This window comes from Urocitellus parryii, chromosome 8 (assembly GCF_045843805.1).
Source record: "Urocitellus parryii isolate mUroPar1 chromosome 8, mUroPar1.hap1, whole genome shotgun sequence".
In the NCBI taxonomy this organism is placed as follows: Eukaryota; Metazoa; Chordata; class Mammalia; order Rodentia; family Sciuridae; genus Urocitellus; species Urocitellus parryii.
The window spans coordinates 14,120,770-14,138,184 of NC_135538.1; the positions used below are offsets into that span (position 1 = coordinate 14,120,770).

Genomic DNA, 17,415 nt, shown 5'->3' on the forward strand with positions numbered 1-17,415 from the left:
TGGGTATGTGCTGTACCATGTTGTAAGTCAGCTGGATGAATACTGACCTCAGACTGCATGAAGAGATTTAGGGGTTTAATATTCAAACTGAAAGCCTAATTAAAAGCATGTAAAAAAAATGTAAAAATATACCTCTGGCTCTGTCCCCAGTGCAATTGCTTTTGTGATAAGACCTGTCACTAGGATCCAGAAGCCAGAGCTCAGCCACCTGGGTCCATTTTTTCTGCTCCAAAAGCAGAAAATCAAGGATTCATTTAGTAGCAGCCAAAGAACACTGGTTTGAAATCAGAAAATCTGGGTTCAGATCAGAGAAGCCATTTGTAATATCCCCCTTAGTTGTAGGTCTGAATATGCTGACCTGCTAATCACAAAAGGATACTGTGAAATTTCATTTTTGCATTAACTTAGTCACCCTCATTCATCACCAATAAATGAATCAAGTATTTGTTCATTCAGCCTTTATCAAGCTGCTACCAGATTTCCAGGCACTGGGGACACTGCCCTCGGTGAGCTCATGGTCTAATGAGGCAACAGGCAAGCAATGGGCCAAACATAGTACAAAATGGAAAGTTGTACAGAGAAGGAAGCACACTCCATGCTATAGATTAGAAGAGGGATCTCAATTGTAACCAACGTTCAGACTTAGAACAGGGATTGGCCCGCGGGCCAAATATGATGTACTGCCTGTTTTTGTAAAATTTTATTGGAACATACAAAATAAGTTTTCTCTGGTTATACTTTATCTATGGCTGCCTTCACACCACAAGGACAGATGTGAGTAGTTGCAATAGGTACTGTACAGTCTCCAAAGCTAACATGTTTACTCTCTGGCCTTACATAGAAAAAGCGATGTGCACCACAGGTGTGTGAACTTGAATACCAACAGGTGCTCAGTAGAGCCTAACTGACCAGCCACTGTGAGAAATTATGGATATCATGGTCCCTTCCTTTTTTCCATTAACGAGATCAATTGCCCCAAGAAGCTCCAGCTTTCTCGTTCTTCTTTCCTGTGAGAGCGGGAGAGATTATAATCTCTCTCCCCTTCCCTCTCTTCCTCACCCACTCCCCCAGCCTTTTGTGGATTATCTACATTTCATGTTTACATTTTTCTAAATCTTGCCTTCTTCACTGGGCCAGCATCATCATCGATAGCTAACTCTAAAAATTCCAAACATGGATTTCCCCAAAGTGCTAAAATTTGGAAAGAAATTTATCAAATTTTTCAAAGTCAACATTTGAAATCTTGGATAACAGTCACAGTTAAGTGCTCTGTCGGTCTCCGAGATAGGCATTTCACATTTATAAGAACGCATCCAAGTTTGACACAACCCTCTAAGATATATCATGAACCACTGTTTTAGGAGTGAGCCTGGGAGCAGTGTCTTGCCAAGACGAGAGTTTCACTGGGAGCACAGTCAGCAGTCACACCATCTCTGCCTGGTTTCACTGACTGAAAAGAGTGTTTTCAATGAAACTGACCAGACTGTGCCATTGAACCACAGCATCCCGTGCTCACACCCAGACTCCCCCACCCTGCTCAACTCAGACTTATTCCTCCACAGCCCAAGAACTCTGTATGCCCTGAAATTTACTCTTTGTATTTTTTTAAGTTTATTTTTATTGTGGATTGCCTATCTCCCTTCTCTAGGATGTAGGTTCCAGAGAGCCAGGGATTTTGAGTTTGTTTTTTCTTTTTTTATTCACTCCTAGATCTGGCAATTGTTTAGTATTTGGGAAAAGTATGGACCTTTACTGTTATGCTCTGTTGCCACTCTAGCAGCACATCAGAGTGGAAATGCATATCGAAAAACTGCTGATCTGCACTATAAATTATGAGAAAAAACTTCAACTGATATTTATTTTAAAAGTCTTTTCCAGCTTCAAATAATAAAAAAAGTCTGAATTTAGGAATAAGTCATTTGATATTTTTATTTAACAGAATATCTATAGTAGATATTTATATTTTTAAATGTATGCATTTTAAGTATTATTTACAAATCCATTATGCTTAGTTCACTCAGTTCATGAAAAGCAAACATGCCTATCCTTATGCTTAACTCCTTCCTGGGGTAAAGCATGAAACGAGGCACACCAGACACCAGTGACACTACATGCATTGCTCCATTTATAATTAATACCAGCGATGGAGAAGGTAGTGATTCCCATTTTAATATTCTGATGAAAGTCCAGAGATTTAGTATCATTCATGGTGATGGAGGTAATAGTGGCAGTCACCAGTATCCATTTACAATACTTTTGAGGGCCGCCATCTGATTACTGGCTTCAAAGCCATCTTTTGCTACCCAAAGCAAACCCTACGTAGCCTGAAAGAGAATCTGTCAAGCATATATTTTGTGCACAAGGAGGAATAATGTTCCCTAAGGAGGGTTCTTCTGCTCATAGACTGATGTTGCGTTTCTAGACATGGTCCCATCTGGACGAGGACCGCCAAGCACTCAGCAGGCAGCTGGAGGTGGTGGAAAACAGCATCCCGAGCGTGGGCCTGGTGGAGGAGAGCGAGGACAGGCTCACGGAACGCACAAGCCTCTACCAGGTTGGGTCCCCATGGCACATGTGGCCATGTTTCCTTTAGAATCTTCCCAGTCATTTTAGCAGAATCTAAACAAACTTGTGATCAAATAGTTATACTTTTCTTTTACATTATTGATATTGTTTTAAAAAGGTAGTTTTGTCTGTGTTACTTATAGCAGAATATTTTTAAAAGTCTTTTTGGCTGGGCACAGTGGTATAACCTGTAATCCTAGTGTCTCAGAAAGCTGAAGCAGGAGGATCTCAAGTTTGAGATCAGCCTGGGCAGTGTAGTAAGACACTGTCTCAACATAGAAATAAAATAAAATAAAATAAAATGAAGGCTGGGGTTGCAACCCAGTGGTAGAGCATCCTTGGGTTGAAAATAAAGGGGGTGAGGGGTGGGGCATGGTGGCACACGCCTATAATCCCAGACTCCAGAGATTAAGGCAGGAGGATTACAAGTTTGTAGGCAGCCTCAGCAACATAGCAAGACCCTGTCTCAAAATTAAAAACTTTAAAGGGCTTGAGATGTAGCTCAGTAGTAGAGTACCCCTCTACTTATTGAGATCCAATCCCCTTACATACATACACAAAAAATTATGATTTGGGGTCTGAGGGTACAGATAAATTGTAGAACATTTAGATTTGCAGAGGCCATAGGCTCTATACCCAGCATTAAAAAATACATCTTTCTTCCTTCCTTCCTTCCTTCCTTCCTTCCTTCCTTCCTTCCTTCCTTCCTTCCTTCCTTCTTTCCTTTCTTTCTTTCTTTCTTTCTTTCTTTCTTTCTTTCTTTCTTTCTTTCTTTCTTTCTTTTTAAATGAGAATTCACTTTGAAAATTTGGCAAGCATTTTCACCAGAATTTTGTGTATTTTTTATCAGTGTCATACTATTCTTGAATTAATTAAGTGTGACAATTTTAAATGCACCTAAAATTAATTTAAAAAACGAAAAGAACATTTTTAGTTGGGATATTGATGAAACTTTCAAGTTTTCAATGTTAATTGGGTGCATATAGTTTATATTTGAATACAGATAACGGGAATGTTATGGATTCCAGAGAAATTGTAATTTTCAAAAAATATAGTATCCAAACTTTTAACAAAATATTGCCATTATTTTAGCACTTAAAATCCAGCCTTAATGAATACCAGCCTAAATTATATCAAGTATTAGATGATGGAAAACGACTTCTGATATCTATCAGCTGCTCTGATCTAGAAAGCCAACTAAATCAACTTGGAGAGCGCTGGCTCAATAATACCAACAAAGTGTCTAAAGAACTTCACAGATTGGAAACAATTTTGAAACACTGGACCAGGTAACAGGATATGTATTTTGCATATTTTGGGATAAGAGCTGCAGTGTATTAATAAGAGTGCTTGACTTGGAAAAGATACACAAGTTTGGAAAATTGCACAGTTTGGAAAGTAATAACAAACAGAAAGCCCCAGTTGGACTCTTTTGTAATTGTATAAACACATAATTCAAAGTGAGCAGGGAGGTATAGGTGCTTGGTGCAGCTTACCTCTAAGCTGTTGTCCTCCTTTGCCTAATGATTGTAACCTGGGTGTTCATAATAATGCCTTAGGAGAGAGAGAGAAGAAAAAATGTTGATTAAGCAAGCGTGCTTCTCAGGGCAAAGGAAGGTGCACAGGAAAGGGAGATGGCTAACTGTTTCATAATGAAATACTTTCTTCCTTTTTTTCAAAGAACTTTATATACCCATCGCCTAATATTTCTAAGAAGCAACAATGTGAAGGAAGAGAAAGTTGTTTTCTTTTCTTTTTCTTTCTTTTTCTGCTTAGGGATGGGAGGTTGAAATGCAGAGAGACAGACCTGATCAAGACATAAACATTAAGAGAAAAAAATTTCAGAGCAACAACCTAGTGCACTTTGGTTCTAAATCTATCAGGTCTCTTGTTTTCAAACTGCATTGGCAAATATCATGAGTGAGTAGAAGATGAGGGTTGAACGCTTACTTAACAGACTCATTAATATATTCCCAGGTATCAAAGTGAATCTGCAGATCTGATTCGCTGGTTACAATCTGCAAAAGACAGGCTAGCATTTTGGAATGAACAGTCTGTGACAGTCCCTCAAGAGCTGGAAATGGTCCGTGATCATCTGAATGCTTTCCTGGTAAGTTTGAGAGCTTAAAGCATTGATTTGATTTTGGTTTTCAGGCCTGACCCATACCCAGAACAAAGGAAATCAGCTATCACTGGGCATCCTTAAAAAACTAGGTGTAGGGGATGGGGTTGTGTTCGGTGGTAGAGCGCTTGCCTCTCACGTGCAGCGCCCTGGGTTCGATCCTCAGCATCACATACAAATAATAAATAAATAAATAATAAAGTTATTGTGTCCAACTACCTCTGCAGAAAAGAAATATTAAAAATAAACTAAGCTGTAGAGAATGTATCAATGTTAAATATTCGTGTTCAGTACTTACCAAACTAATGGGACTCATCTCTATTTATACGCAGCATTCTTTTTTGCAAATAGTTCCAAGTAGCAATTCACTTCATTTTCGGGCAAACATGCTTCTTTGCTTCCTTCTAGAAGGTTCTATATAACACTTCCCTCAAGATGTAGGGGAAAAAAATTGTTTTGCGCACTGAAATGACAGACCTAACTAATTAAACCTAATCCAAACTTTGTCACTTCTTTTAGGAGTTTTCTAAAGAAGTGGATGCCAAATCTTCCCTGAAATCATCTGTCCTAAGCACAGGAAATCAGCTCCTTCGGTTAAAGAAGGTGGACACAGCTGCCCTTCGTACTGAGCTGTCTCACATTGATGGCCAGTGGACTGAACTGCTGACCAATATTCCAGCTATACAAGAGAAGCTTCACCAGGTAGGGAAACAAAGATTGGTTTGTTTAGTAATAATTTAGGTAAGTCATAGTAAGTGGAGAACTACATTAATCTGTTTGGGCTCACAAATTTAAACCACCTGTTTCTTACAACTTGTCTTTTCTCTCTCCTAGTGCATTACATTTTCAAAATTATTCTACAAATCTCCACTGAGATAATGTTTCTTCCCAAAACTTCTTTAATGTGTGTGTGTGTGTGTTAGAATCTTTGTCTTTATTTAAACTCTGTTTTCTTTTGGATACAATGAGGGCAGCTACATTAAATGAGTAGTTATGAAGATGTATAACATAATCTGGTAAAAGGTCTACATACAAGAACACAACTGGCACTTTATAAATGTCAGTACAAACATCCTTTAATGACAATGATGTGTCCTGAGAAACATGTCCTTGGGACATCTATCATTGTACAAATATCATAGAATGTATTTACACAAAACAAGATGACTGTGATGTCTTGAAGTGACCCAGTCTATGGTATAGTCTCATCCCATATGGGGTCTATTATGGGGAATAAGATTTGGTCCATGACTGCTCCCTTCTTATCTGCAAATGCACCAAACATCCCTGAAATCCCAAAACACTTTATCTTTTCCCCTTTGACCTTCACCATTGTGCATCGAGTGGGTTCAGTGTATATGCCCTAGTTCTCCCAAGTCAGCATTTCTCCATTCCTGGGGGGCAGGACAATCTCATGTTCATTTCCACCACACAGAAGTTGATCTATGAATATTTCAAAGTAGTTACCTTTGTCCTTTCAAAGCAATATAAGTGTATGCATAAAAATGTGATACATTAAGTAAAATTCAGAATTCTAAGTATATTTGAAAGACTCAGAAAATTGGCTATGCTCTTTGGAATAAATACTAGCGTGCCAAAAAATCTAGAAAATGATAGCTTGTAGTGTGGTGTTTTTCTTCCTTCTTTTGACATTCCTGAGTCATAATACACAGAGATTTTACAAGATAATTAATAAAATACATCTGTTAAATGTTTTATTGTTACACATTTTTAAAACTCATAAAACTAGCTTTAAAATAAGAACACTATTTTCTTCTTGATGGTGTTTTGATTAATTAGTTAATATTTATACACTGTTTATAGTATTAGATGTCAAGTGCACATAAAATGACTAGTATTATTCAATGCTTGCCTGATGTTTCAAGCTTCTAAGATCTAAAAATGACATGACAAGTGTTATTTCTATTGGTACGTGGGTAAGAACTAATGTATTCTATGTTAGGAAAAACTGGGTTGGATTTTAATTCTTGGACTTGTTCTCTCTCTAACATGGACAGCTCCAAATGGACAAGCTGCCTTCCCGCCATGCCATTTCTGAAGTCATGGGTTGGATTTCTCTGATGGAAAGTGTTATCCGAAAGGATGAAGAGGACATAAAAAATGCCATAGGTTACAAGGCAATTCATGAATATCTTCAAAAATATAAAGTAATTAATACTTTTTTTGTTTTCAACTTTTACATATTTATACCATTTTATTTGAAAGAACTCCAAAACTCAAATCATGAAATTAGATCTTGGAACATATATTTCATACATAGTGGCCTGATAGGCATGCAAAAACAAGAAAATTGCCTCCCTAGCAATTGGCACAGAAAGGTTGCCCAGTGTTAGGAATAACTTTTAGTAATTTTTTTATTTGAAAACATTTTAGGTATCATAAAATAAATATAATTGAGAAATATTTTTATAGGGAGGTTATGTAATTTACCAAATTTTATATCTTCTGCTTAAATATGTATATCTGTGTGTGTATGTTTGAATAACATATACAAATATGTAATTCAACTTCTGAAAATAATGGATCAGTATTTTATACATTACATCACTTGTGCAAAGTGATAATATCAATACTACTGTCATTTAAGGCTTTCCTCCTTCCCATATGATAAGACATTTTAACGTGTACAAACTTGTTTTCCTATTTCTTCCTTTTTTTAGGGTTTTAAGATAGACATAAACTGTAAACAGTTGACGGTCGATTTTGTGAACCAGTCTGTACTACAAATCAGCAGTCAGGATGTGGAGAGCAAGCGCAGTGACAAGACTGATTTTGCTGAGCAGCTGGGAGCAATGAATAAAAGCTGGCAAATCCTGCAAGGTCTGGTAACTGAGAAGGTACGCCAGGTGGCCTGCGGCTGCCACACTTCCACGAAGCTCCAGAGACAGGCTCACTCTGTCAGGAAAATTCATCTCACAAGTAGTAGGGCTACACGGGGCCCTAGCTACTCAGGACCATGGCAGTGAACCCGGCCTAGCTCTCACCTGCCTTTGGCCCTCTTAATCTGCTCTTGGTACATTTTGTATGTTCTTTAAAGATGCATCTAAATTCCCCTTGCCTTTACTTCAAGCTGATTTTAGTTCTCTCTTGCTGACCAATATTGCACATTGATTTGCAGTTAATAAAATTAATCTTTTAAAATACAGTACAACGGGTGGTATTTTAACAATTCTTGGTGCAGGAAATGTGTCCAGACTAATTAGCCTTCTCACGATTTGATTTCAACATAAAAATCACAAGTTTCCTTTCACTGTGTTTGTTCAGATCCAGCTATTGGAAGGCTTGCTGGAATCTTGGTCAGAATATGAAAATAATGTGCAGTGTCTAAAAACTTGGTTCGAAACCCAGGAAAAGAAACTGAAACAGCAACATCAAATTGGAGATCAGGCTTCCGTTCAGAACACACTGAAAGATTGTCAGGTAAGTGGTCTGATTCTCATGCACCGTTTCATAACTTCACAGCATATGCCAAAGGAGTTTATAGGGTCTGAAATTACAAGTTAAATACTTTTAAAAATTGACATCTGGTAACAGATTTCTCTGATGATAGGAGCTGATAAGAGTTTATTGGGCTTTTTTCACCTGTTTAAAAAATTTGAAATTAAGAAACTATTCAAATATAGTCATAAGTAGAGAGAAATCAGTGAATTCCATTTACTGGGAATTAGCAAGATTTCAGGCATTTTGCCTGGATTATTTCTTTTTTCATCAAGATGTCATAGTCCCCTCCCCCAGATATCATGTCATTTTAATCCTCTATACTATAATACACATCTCTGAAATATATATATTTTCTTATGCAACCATAATATCACCACAAAATTTTAACAATAACTCCTTAATGTTATTTCATATTCAACCCTTTAATCATATTCCCTTAATTGCCATTAAAATATCTTTTTTATTCAAAGAATACAATATCTTTGTGGCACATTTGCTTGTTGGAGTTCCTAAGTCTCTATTATTATTATTATTATTATTATTATTATTATTATTATTGATACCATTCACTTGTTACAGAAACTGTAGACTAGCCCATGTTCAGGACTGGTCTGAGCATTTCTTAAAGGTATCATTTAACTTGACTTCTCACCTCTGTATTTCCTGCCATTGGAACTCTGCTCCAGAGGCCTGATTGCACTTCTGTGTCTCCTCCAAGGCACATGCTTGACAGAAGACCCTTTTCTTCCCTGTTTGTCGCCTAGGAAAGCTCACAGAGTCTACTCTGTTTTTGATGAGGGTGGAGGATGGAGCTGTCCTGTTCCAAATGTTTTCCTATAACTAACATTTCCTCAGGGATTCTTATGTATACAACAATTAGAATAAATAAATAATTTTTTTTAAAAAAATCTATGTACCTAACAATATCATTGCTAATAAAGAGTCCAAATCAAAACAAAGAAACAAAAGAAATGTGTTCAGATTACCTAGAACTGTTCTTTTACAGTGTTCCCTATGAACCATGAAAAACTCAACTGAGTAATCATATGAAAAAAAACTCCTTCCCCAAATCTGTTTCTCCAATTTAGATTTAGAAAAGAAAGGACTTTGATAATTATTTTCCTTCTCAGTAATGTGTTTTCTGTTGGGGACACATGTAATGAGAGCACTTATATATTTAAGCATTCAGTCAGAGCCTTGGGATTCAGAGAAGGAAGACCATGTGCTTCCAGGCTAATGGGCTGTAAGTTTGAAGGTGCACAAAGATGACAAGGAACTTCCAAAAGGAAAATACTTTTAAATACTCATTTTTAAAATGCCTCACATCTGAAGATGGGAATATGGAAGACTAGAGATCAGAACTCTGCAGCACTTCCAGTTCCCTAGGGGCCAGACATACCTTCTAATTTAAGGCTACGAATTCAAAAACCTATAAGTAATTCAGAATTTTGAAAATTTTATTTTTAAAGATGGAAAGTCAGGTCTTTGGTTGAGTTTCTTACTCACCTTTTTTCCCCCTTTTTCTTTAATGTGCTTTTTTTTCTGCCATTTTCTATTTAGTTTCTTTTTCTATGCGTGTCTTCTGTTCAACAGAGAGACACACTGCTATCTGGAAAATCTTGCTCAATCTTGTCCAGGTTTTACTCCTTTTAGGACCAAAGTTTTTGTCTTCCAGAGGGTCAGTTCAGGCAATGTCAGGAGAGAAAGTTTACATTGGGGTTTTAAAAGCTCTATACCAATGCCAGTTTGTGATTTAAAATGAAAAGTCATCTCTTTGAAACCAAAAAACCAGAAAGAAAGTAGCCCACACAGTTATTTTGGGACATTATACATAAATCACAATAGCGTAGCTGGAAGGTTCTATTTGGCGATGCTACAAACCTTGATAAAATTTATTGTCATTTTTGAGAAATTGTGCCTTTGGACTAAAGTGTGAAATTCAAGCCAGCGTACTTAAATCAGTGGCTGGATTCAAACTCTATTTTGCTTTAAAAATCTTGAATATTTTTCCAGTCTTTTAGAAGTGATTTATTAATTTAATGTAACATTAAAACTGATATTTATGATTTAATCCAAGCTGAGAATGATTTATTAGAACAAAAAATGTTAGGTTTGGTCTTTCTGATTAGCTTCATTGATCAGAAACAGAACCGTCTTTTAATTATTACTTAAAGGAAGGGAAAACACACCATTATTTTATTAAAAAAATATACTTCTGTTTTCTTTTATGCCAACGTACATGATCAGGGCATTTTTGAGATGTATTGCTTAATACCATTTACTGAAAAGCATTAACACCTGTGGATAAATGGAGATTAAACTTAATTTCTAATGAGTGAATTAAATATATAAGAATTATATATTATTAAGTATAACTTAGGATTCTTATGTGTGGTTAATTATTTCTTAAAGAAATAGAAAAGATTTTCAAATGTAAAGGTAATTATATTTTCTATACTGCATAAAAGACCTGTAATCTCAGTGGTCACAAGTTTCATTTTGCAGTTGCCAAAGCTGTCATGATATTGACAGAATTATAAAGTAGACATGATAGGACAGTATGAAAAACAAAAATGCTCTCTCTAAGCTGCTAAATGCATGAATTTCTAATTCATACACCAAATAAAAATTGCTTCATGCTAAAAAATAAATAGATTTAAATAGAAAAAAAAATAAATAGATTTACACTGAAGTGTGGCAGATGGGCAAATGGCTGAATACATTATCTTGCAATTGTCTAGTTTTTGATAGCTTAAAAGATATTTCATATACATTTATCTAATTTTATGCCTTTAGAAAAGTAAGCAGAAAAAGTATTATTATCCCTATTTTCCAAATGAAGTGGAAACAGTGGAAAAAAGTTGAATCACAACAGAAACAAAAACAAAAAAGGCAATAATAATAAGAGGCACAAAATCTGTAATTAATAATAAATGGTACTCATTAATACCTTATCCACAGCTACCCATTTTTAATATCTGGGTCATGAGAAGAGGTGAAAATCTTTTATTACATAATTATGACATTATCCAAACTAAAAGTATTTGGAGATTTTCTCCTTTCTCCCATCCAGGGCCTTCAAATCTATTTTTGACTCCCGAGGATAGGAATGTAAGCATGTGCCTGTCTTACCCTATCACCCTGACCTGCGGTTTGCACCCTGTGCAGTTTTAGGTTCAGTGGACCCTCCAGCAGGGGCTGAAAGGTTTGGGTTCTGCTTGCTGCTCCCACTTTTATCAGCTCTGTGATCTAAGGGACATTGGATGGCTTCACCTTGCATTTATTTGTCCTTAAAGTGCTCATGGCCATCTCTGTGACATTAAAATATAAGTTAGGACTCTGATATATGGTTACAATGAGCTTCAGAGCTCTTCCTCATTTTATTTTTCTCTCTTCAATGTTTCATTGTGAGAGTAGAAAATGCACGTCCTAAAGAAAATGAAAGTCTATAACTTTCAGAATTACACAAAATCAGAGTATTTTAGAGAGAAAGGATAACAGAAAAATTTTTCCCTGTCTTCTGAGTTCCCAAAGGTAGAAACTGAGGCCCAATGGAAATTTCCCACTTACCCAAAATGATACAGCTTAATAGCAGTGGTGTCTGAGACTTAAGACACCACTCTCTTGCATTTTTTCCTATGAGCTGGACTCATGTGAATAGCAACGTCTATGAATTTAAGAAGATAAATCATATTACCAATTCCAACATGTATTTTTCCCTGAAACTTTTTGAAATAATGACATGATACCATTTATTCATCTAGTAGGTAATCATATTTTTACATTTTTTTAGGTTATGCTGATATCCCCTAGACAAAAAGACTATTTTTTCACATTTAAGTGTAGGAAGAAGTATTGCTGTGGAGACCCTCTTTTGGCAATGATAATCTTTTTGGATGTGTAACAGGTTTTTAGTACTTAAAATTGTAATGGCTCAATTTCTGTGCACCCCAGAGTTTCATAATAGAACAATTTAAGATGACTATTTTTTAAACCCTTCAGGATCTAGAAGATTTGATTAAAGCAAAAGAAAAAGAAGTAGAGAAAATTGAGCAGAATGGACTTACTTTGATTCAGAACAAAAAAGAAGAAGTCTCTGGCACTGTCATGAGCACCCTGCGGGAGCTCAACCAAGCCTGGGCGAATCTGGACCACATGGTAATACTACTTGAGGAGACTGGCTCCAAGACTGTTCGCCAGCTCTTGTCCTAACTCTGTGTTTTGGGTTTCTTAAAGTAATCGAGTAAATAATTATTGAATCTACCGTCTCTTTGTACTATTAAGCCCATTTCATTAACCTCCTTTAAAAAACAAGAGGCTAGTTTCTGTGGTTTCCCATAGTAACCATGATTATAAACATTTCCCATCCGTTGTCATAGCTATCGAAGCTGTCTAGGCACAAAAACTTTTCCAGTGTCTATCCCCAGCCTTAATCTCTCTCCTGAACTCAAGACAGAGACAGAGGTAGACATCCAATCAGTATATAACTCTCCTCTTGCATGATCAAGGGACATCTCAAACTTCCATGCTCAAACTTCTAATCACCCCCCACAAACCGACTCATTCTGCCATCTTGGTTATTGCCAATTCTGCCCTTCTCGTTGCCTGGGCAGAAGACCTCAGAGTCATTCTTCACAACTCTTTCTCTCATCACCAATACTTAGTTCATCAGAAAAGCTTGTCATCTGTGCTTGCAGAACACATTAGAATCCAAACCCCATCCCCACCTCTACAGCTAGCAAACAGGTCTAACTTACTGTCATCTCTTGATTATTTTTAGTGGCCTCCTAACCAGTCTCCAAGGCAGAGGTGCTGATTAACAAGGCAGTCAGATTATACCATTCTTCTGTTCAACTCTCATAGTAGCTTCTTGTCTTGTTCAGAATGAGACCAAAGCCTGCCTAGTAATGATCTGGCCTTACACTCTCTCTGCTGCTGCTTGCACGTGCCTCTCTCTCTCTCTCTCTCTCTCTCTCTCTCTCTCTCTCTCTCTCTCTCTCTCTCTCTCCCCTCATTTCTTGATGATATCCTGGAGGTTCTTTTGCTTCTGCTATACTGACCTCCCAATATCCTTGAATTCAGCAGGCATGTCCCCTACTCAAGGACTTTGCTCTTGCTGTTCCTTCTGCCTGAAACACCTTCTTCCAAGTATCGCATGGTTCCTTCCCTGTCCTCAAAGCCTTTGCAGGTTCCCATCTCATGAAGGGCTTTCCTGACCACCTGTTTTATATGACAGCCTTCTTCTCCTTACCTTTCACCCCCAACTCTGATCTGCTTTGCTTTTACCCATTGAATATATCGATTTCTAGCATTCCATGTCATTCCCTTGTGTGTTTAAAGTTCTTTCACCAAGACGTAAGCTCAGTGAAGACATTTGATAAATATGTACCAGATGAAGTTTAGAATCCTCCAATAGTAAGAAAAAGTGCATCAACAAACAGTAGTCCTTGCACTATGAGCCCCAGTGCCCTTCAGCATGTACTTGTACAGATAGTTTCTATCCACACAGTACAGAGATGGGATCTGAGCTACAGAGGTTAAGGGACAGGGACTGATGGCAAAGGACTCCTGCAGCCCATGCACCCTGCCCAGACTCCCTTTCTCCTCTAGCCTTTCCTCATCTTCAGCCTGACTTGAAATGTATTTTATTGTAAAAAATTTATATATCACAGAAATGTCTAGAGATAATCTGTCACCTAAGTATAAATTAAGTAGCTCTTTCATGGAAATATTGCCTCATGAAAAACAAACACAAGACAAAAAAGAAATAGGCTATTTAAAAACCCTCCTGGCGCTCCTTTCCTTATTGTGTGTGCCTTGAGTCTTCCTTAGGACAGGCCTGGCCCCGTCTGTAGACGTGGGCCTTTCCTTTTCTCTGAGGCAGCACTTTTTAACAATGCCTGAAACCTGGCCGAGGTTTTTAGATGTTTTCCATCAAGTGGGACATATATGCCATCATTTTTACTATTATTTAATGATAACAAATGCTCATCTTTTTCCTAAGGTTGGGCAGTTAAAGATACTGTTGAAGTCAGTTCTTGACCAATGGAGCAATCACAAAATGGCCTTTGAAGAGATAAACAGTTACCTCATGGAAGCCAGATATTCTCTGTCCCGATTCCGCCTGCTGACCGGCTCCTTAGAAGCTGTGCGAGTGCAGGTGGACAACCTTCAGGTAAGGAATGAATACAAAGCATCCATACATTCTTCTCAATTGGAGAAAAATGGAAAGATCAGAAAACAGCCACATCACCGGAAATATTGCTGTATCTTTACATTTAATGTTTTGAAAAATCTTTAAAATTAATTTTAGCCCATTTCTTGTGACTTAATCAAATTTGCTCTTGGATACCAAATTCTGGATTAGCTGGTATTTAACCAAGTGATGATTAACATCCTATTATACAGATATTCCTGTAATTGTGTTTTGTAAGATGATTTTTATATCCAAATCAGCTTACTGGAACAGTTGGCACTGCCTTTGATGTCTTCCCTTTCTCTTTTTGTCCTGCCTCTCCAAGCATATTTTAAGGGATTAAAGAAAGAAATAGTAAGAAAGGTAAACACTTAAACCATTAAGTGGTTTCCTTCCCTTCAGTACCATGCCAGGGGCCTAGCCCATGTGTCCACACAGTCCTCTTTTTCAGCCCTTACAGCTTGGTCTCCTGTCTCTCCATTACCATTTTGTTCAGTCTACAATTCAGGGGGTGGCTATTGTTCTTAAACACGGCACTGTCTCCTATCTCAGGTAGCTGCCCTCTGATTCACTCCCGTGCTCCCTGGGCACTGGGCCATGCTCACTGTTGCTACTCTTTCTTCTTGACTAAATAATGTGGATGGTGGGCTGGTCAGGGCAGGCCCATGAGGGATAAGATGCCAGCAGGAGCCCACCTGTGCCCTTTATAATTCTACTCCATGTCCCTGTCCCTGGCTTGGCTATCAAAGTTGTTATGCTCAGACCTCATCTGCAGATTTTCTTAAGGGAATACTTTTATTGGGTAAGATGAGAGGGAGGAAAGATGAAATATATGAATGTAATTCCTTTAAACTTTAGTTACTGAACATACTAAGAATCATGAAAACTCATTTGAGTATAGTAAATTTATAAATTACATCATGACTTTGAGAAAGTTAGAAGTACTTTTTAACTTAACATATTCTGTGTTTTGTATCTACCAGATTTGTCTTAAGATATGAAAGAATTAAGGTTCTTTTCCTTGAATATTTTGATTTAAGGGCAATCAGATGTTGGTGTTAAAAAGTGCTAAATTTTTGCAGCCTACTTCACCAGTGGAATTTTATTAAGATGTGAGTCTGTCACTACAGTGATTTTTCTCAGGAAAAAAATCTACTAGTTTCCTCCCATCCTCAGTGGAAGACTCCACTATGATAGTTGCTCTGAGCATTTTTGAAATATATGATGCATTATTATTAATTATAGCCACGGTTCTGTGCACTAGGTCTCTGTGGCTTATTCCCTCTGTTTATCTGAAGCTCTGTAAACTTTGATTAGCATCTTACCTGGTGACTGCCATTCTGCTCCAGCTTCTGTGAGTTCTGTTAGACAAACACTGATATGTGAGGCAATGATATATCAATCACTTAACTGAGTCATCCCACAATGTAAAATATATCAAATATATCACATGGTACCCTATAAATCTATGCAATCATTATTTGTCAATTAAAAAATACAATTAAATATTTAAAATTCTTCTCAAGGGAAAGACATCCAGTGACAGAACCCAGAGTTGGTTCTCAGAAAAGTTTTGACTTGGAATCTCAGTTGTCAAGTGTTTGTGGGAGAATTACTCTAAGCATGTAATAGAGACCTGGGTTTTGGCTTTGGGGATCAAGGGGAACCAGAATGTGACAGATGTACACGCACCTCCCCCACAGCTTCCTGCTGGCTCCTGACAGTGACACCCTGAGTGAGCTTCTCCAGATTAATCCCCAGGGTCAGTAGAAGGTTCAGTTACTAAGCCTACCTTTTCACAGCCATAAGAACAAAGTCATTAGAAAGAGAAGAAATGACTACCAAAGAAAGCTTATCAAGCATTGGAGCAAAGCCATATATGTACATAAATCTGTTAATTATTTTAAACTTGCTTATCACTCTCCTTGGGCAGAGTCTTCATGATGATCTAGAAAAGCAGGAAAAGAGCTTACAAAAATTTGGCTCTGTCACCAACCAACTGTTAAAAGAATGTCACCCACCTGTGACAGAAACTCTCACCAATACGTTGAAAGAAGTCAATATGAGGTATGGCATATGCTTACTACATACTATTTATATCCCAACCTTATTATATGGTTGAATTTGGCATTTTGTATTGGAATTCTGTGGATTCTGTTCTATTAATGTTTTGATTTTCACTAAATGAATTTAAGGGTACATAGATTGACACCATTTAGGAAGAACTAGAACTGCCACATCCATAAAGATTATCCTCATCTCCATTATCAACCCCTGAAATCTGAGTGTGACAAGTTACTTTTTATGATGTTAAAGAGAATGAGTCATCCCAGCATTATTTTCATATTCACATGAACCAGGATCATGAAAAATAAAATAGTAAATAACTGCATTTGGTGAGAGATGATAATCTGCCCATGAGTGTTGGCTATTATTTCCAGATGGAATAACTTGTTGGAAGAGATTGCTGAGCAGCTGCTCTCCAGCAAGGCCCTCCTTCAGCTCTGGCAGAGATACAAGGACTACTCCAAACAGTGTGCCTCTACAGTCCAGCAGCAGGAGGACAGAACCAATGAGTTATTGAAGGCCGCCACCAACAAGGACATCGCAGACGAGGAAGTGGCTACATGGATCCAGGATTGTAATGTATGTTTGGCAACTACTGTGTTGACCCAGCAGGTCATTCTTGGCCGCCCTAAGTTTAGCAGCGTTGGGGCGTATGTGTGTAGCCTTCGGATATGTCTCAATATGTGAGATGATCATCCAAAAATTATTGTCTTGTGTATTAAATAGCCTGCTGGATTTTCAGAACACAATTGCATGTGTATAAGATTTATGGGGTCCCCTCCGGTTATTCCATTTTTTAAAAAAAGAATTGTTTTCCCATATTTCCCAATGGAATACAATTCATGTGAAAAATGGGTTATATGTTTTTGCTGAGATGCTCACGATAAAACTGACTACATGGAGAAAAATATCCTATTGAATAATGTTTTTTAAAATCTACTATTAAAGATATCATCCACACACATTTATAAGTTAGTTATTTACTGTGAAAGCATCTACCTAA

General features: G+C 37.4%; 1 protein-coding gene across 2 annotated transcripts in view; it reads left to right on the plus strand.

Moving 5' to 3' along the window:
• Syne1 (spectrin repeat containing nuclear envelope protein 1) overlaps window positions 1–17,415 on the plus strand; it is a 419,401-nt gene that overhangs the window by 329,377 nt on the left and 72,609 nt on the right. For both annotated transcript variants that reach the window (XM_077802046.1, XM_026399944.2), the window contains 11 exons: window positions 2,423–2,554; window positions 3,658–3,854; window positions 4,543–4,675; window positions 5,207–5,389; window positions 6,706–6,855; window positions 7,369–7,545; window positions 7,973–8,128; window positions 12,152–12,307; window positions 14,154–14,324; window positions 16,279–16,412; window positions 16,787–16,991. In XM_077802046.1, the coding sequence (XP_077658172.1) occupies window positions 2,423–2,554; window positions 3,658–3,854; window positions 4,543–4,675; window positions 5,207–5,389; window positions 6,706–6,855; window positions 7,369–7,545; window positions 7,973–8,128; window positions 12,152–12,307; window positions 14,154–14,324; window positions 16,279–16,412; window positions 16,787–16,991 (1,794 nt within the window). The remainder of the gene's footprint in view (window positions 1–2,422; window positions 2,555–3,657; window positions 3,855–4,542; window positions 4,676–5,206; window positions 5,390–6,705; window positions 6,856–7,368; window positions 7,546–7,972; window positions 8,129–12,151; window positions 12,308–14,153; window positions 14,325–16,278; window positions 16,413–16,786; window positions 16,992–17,415) is intronic.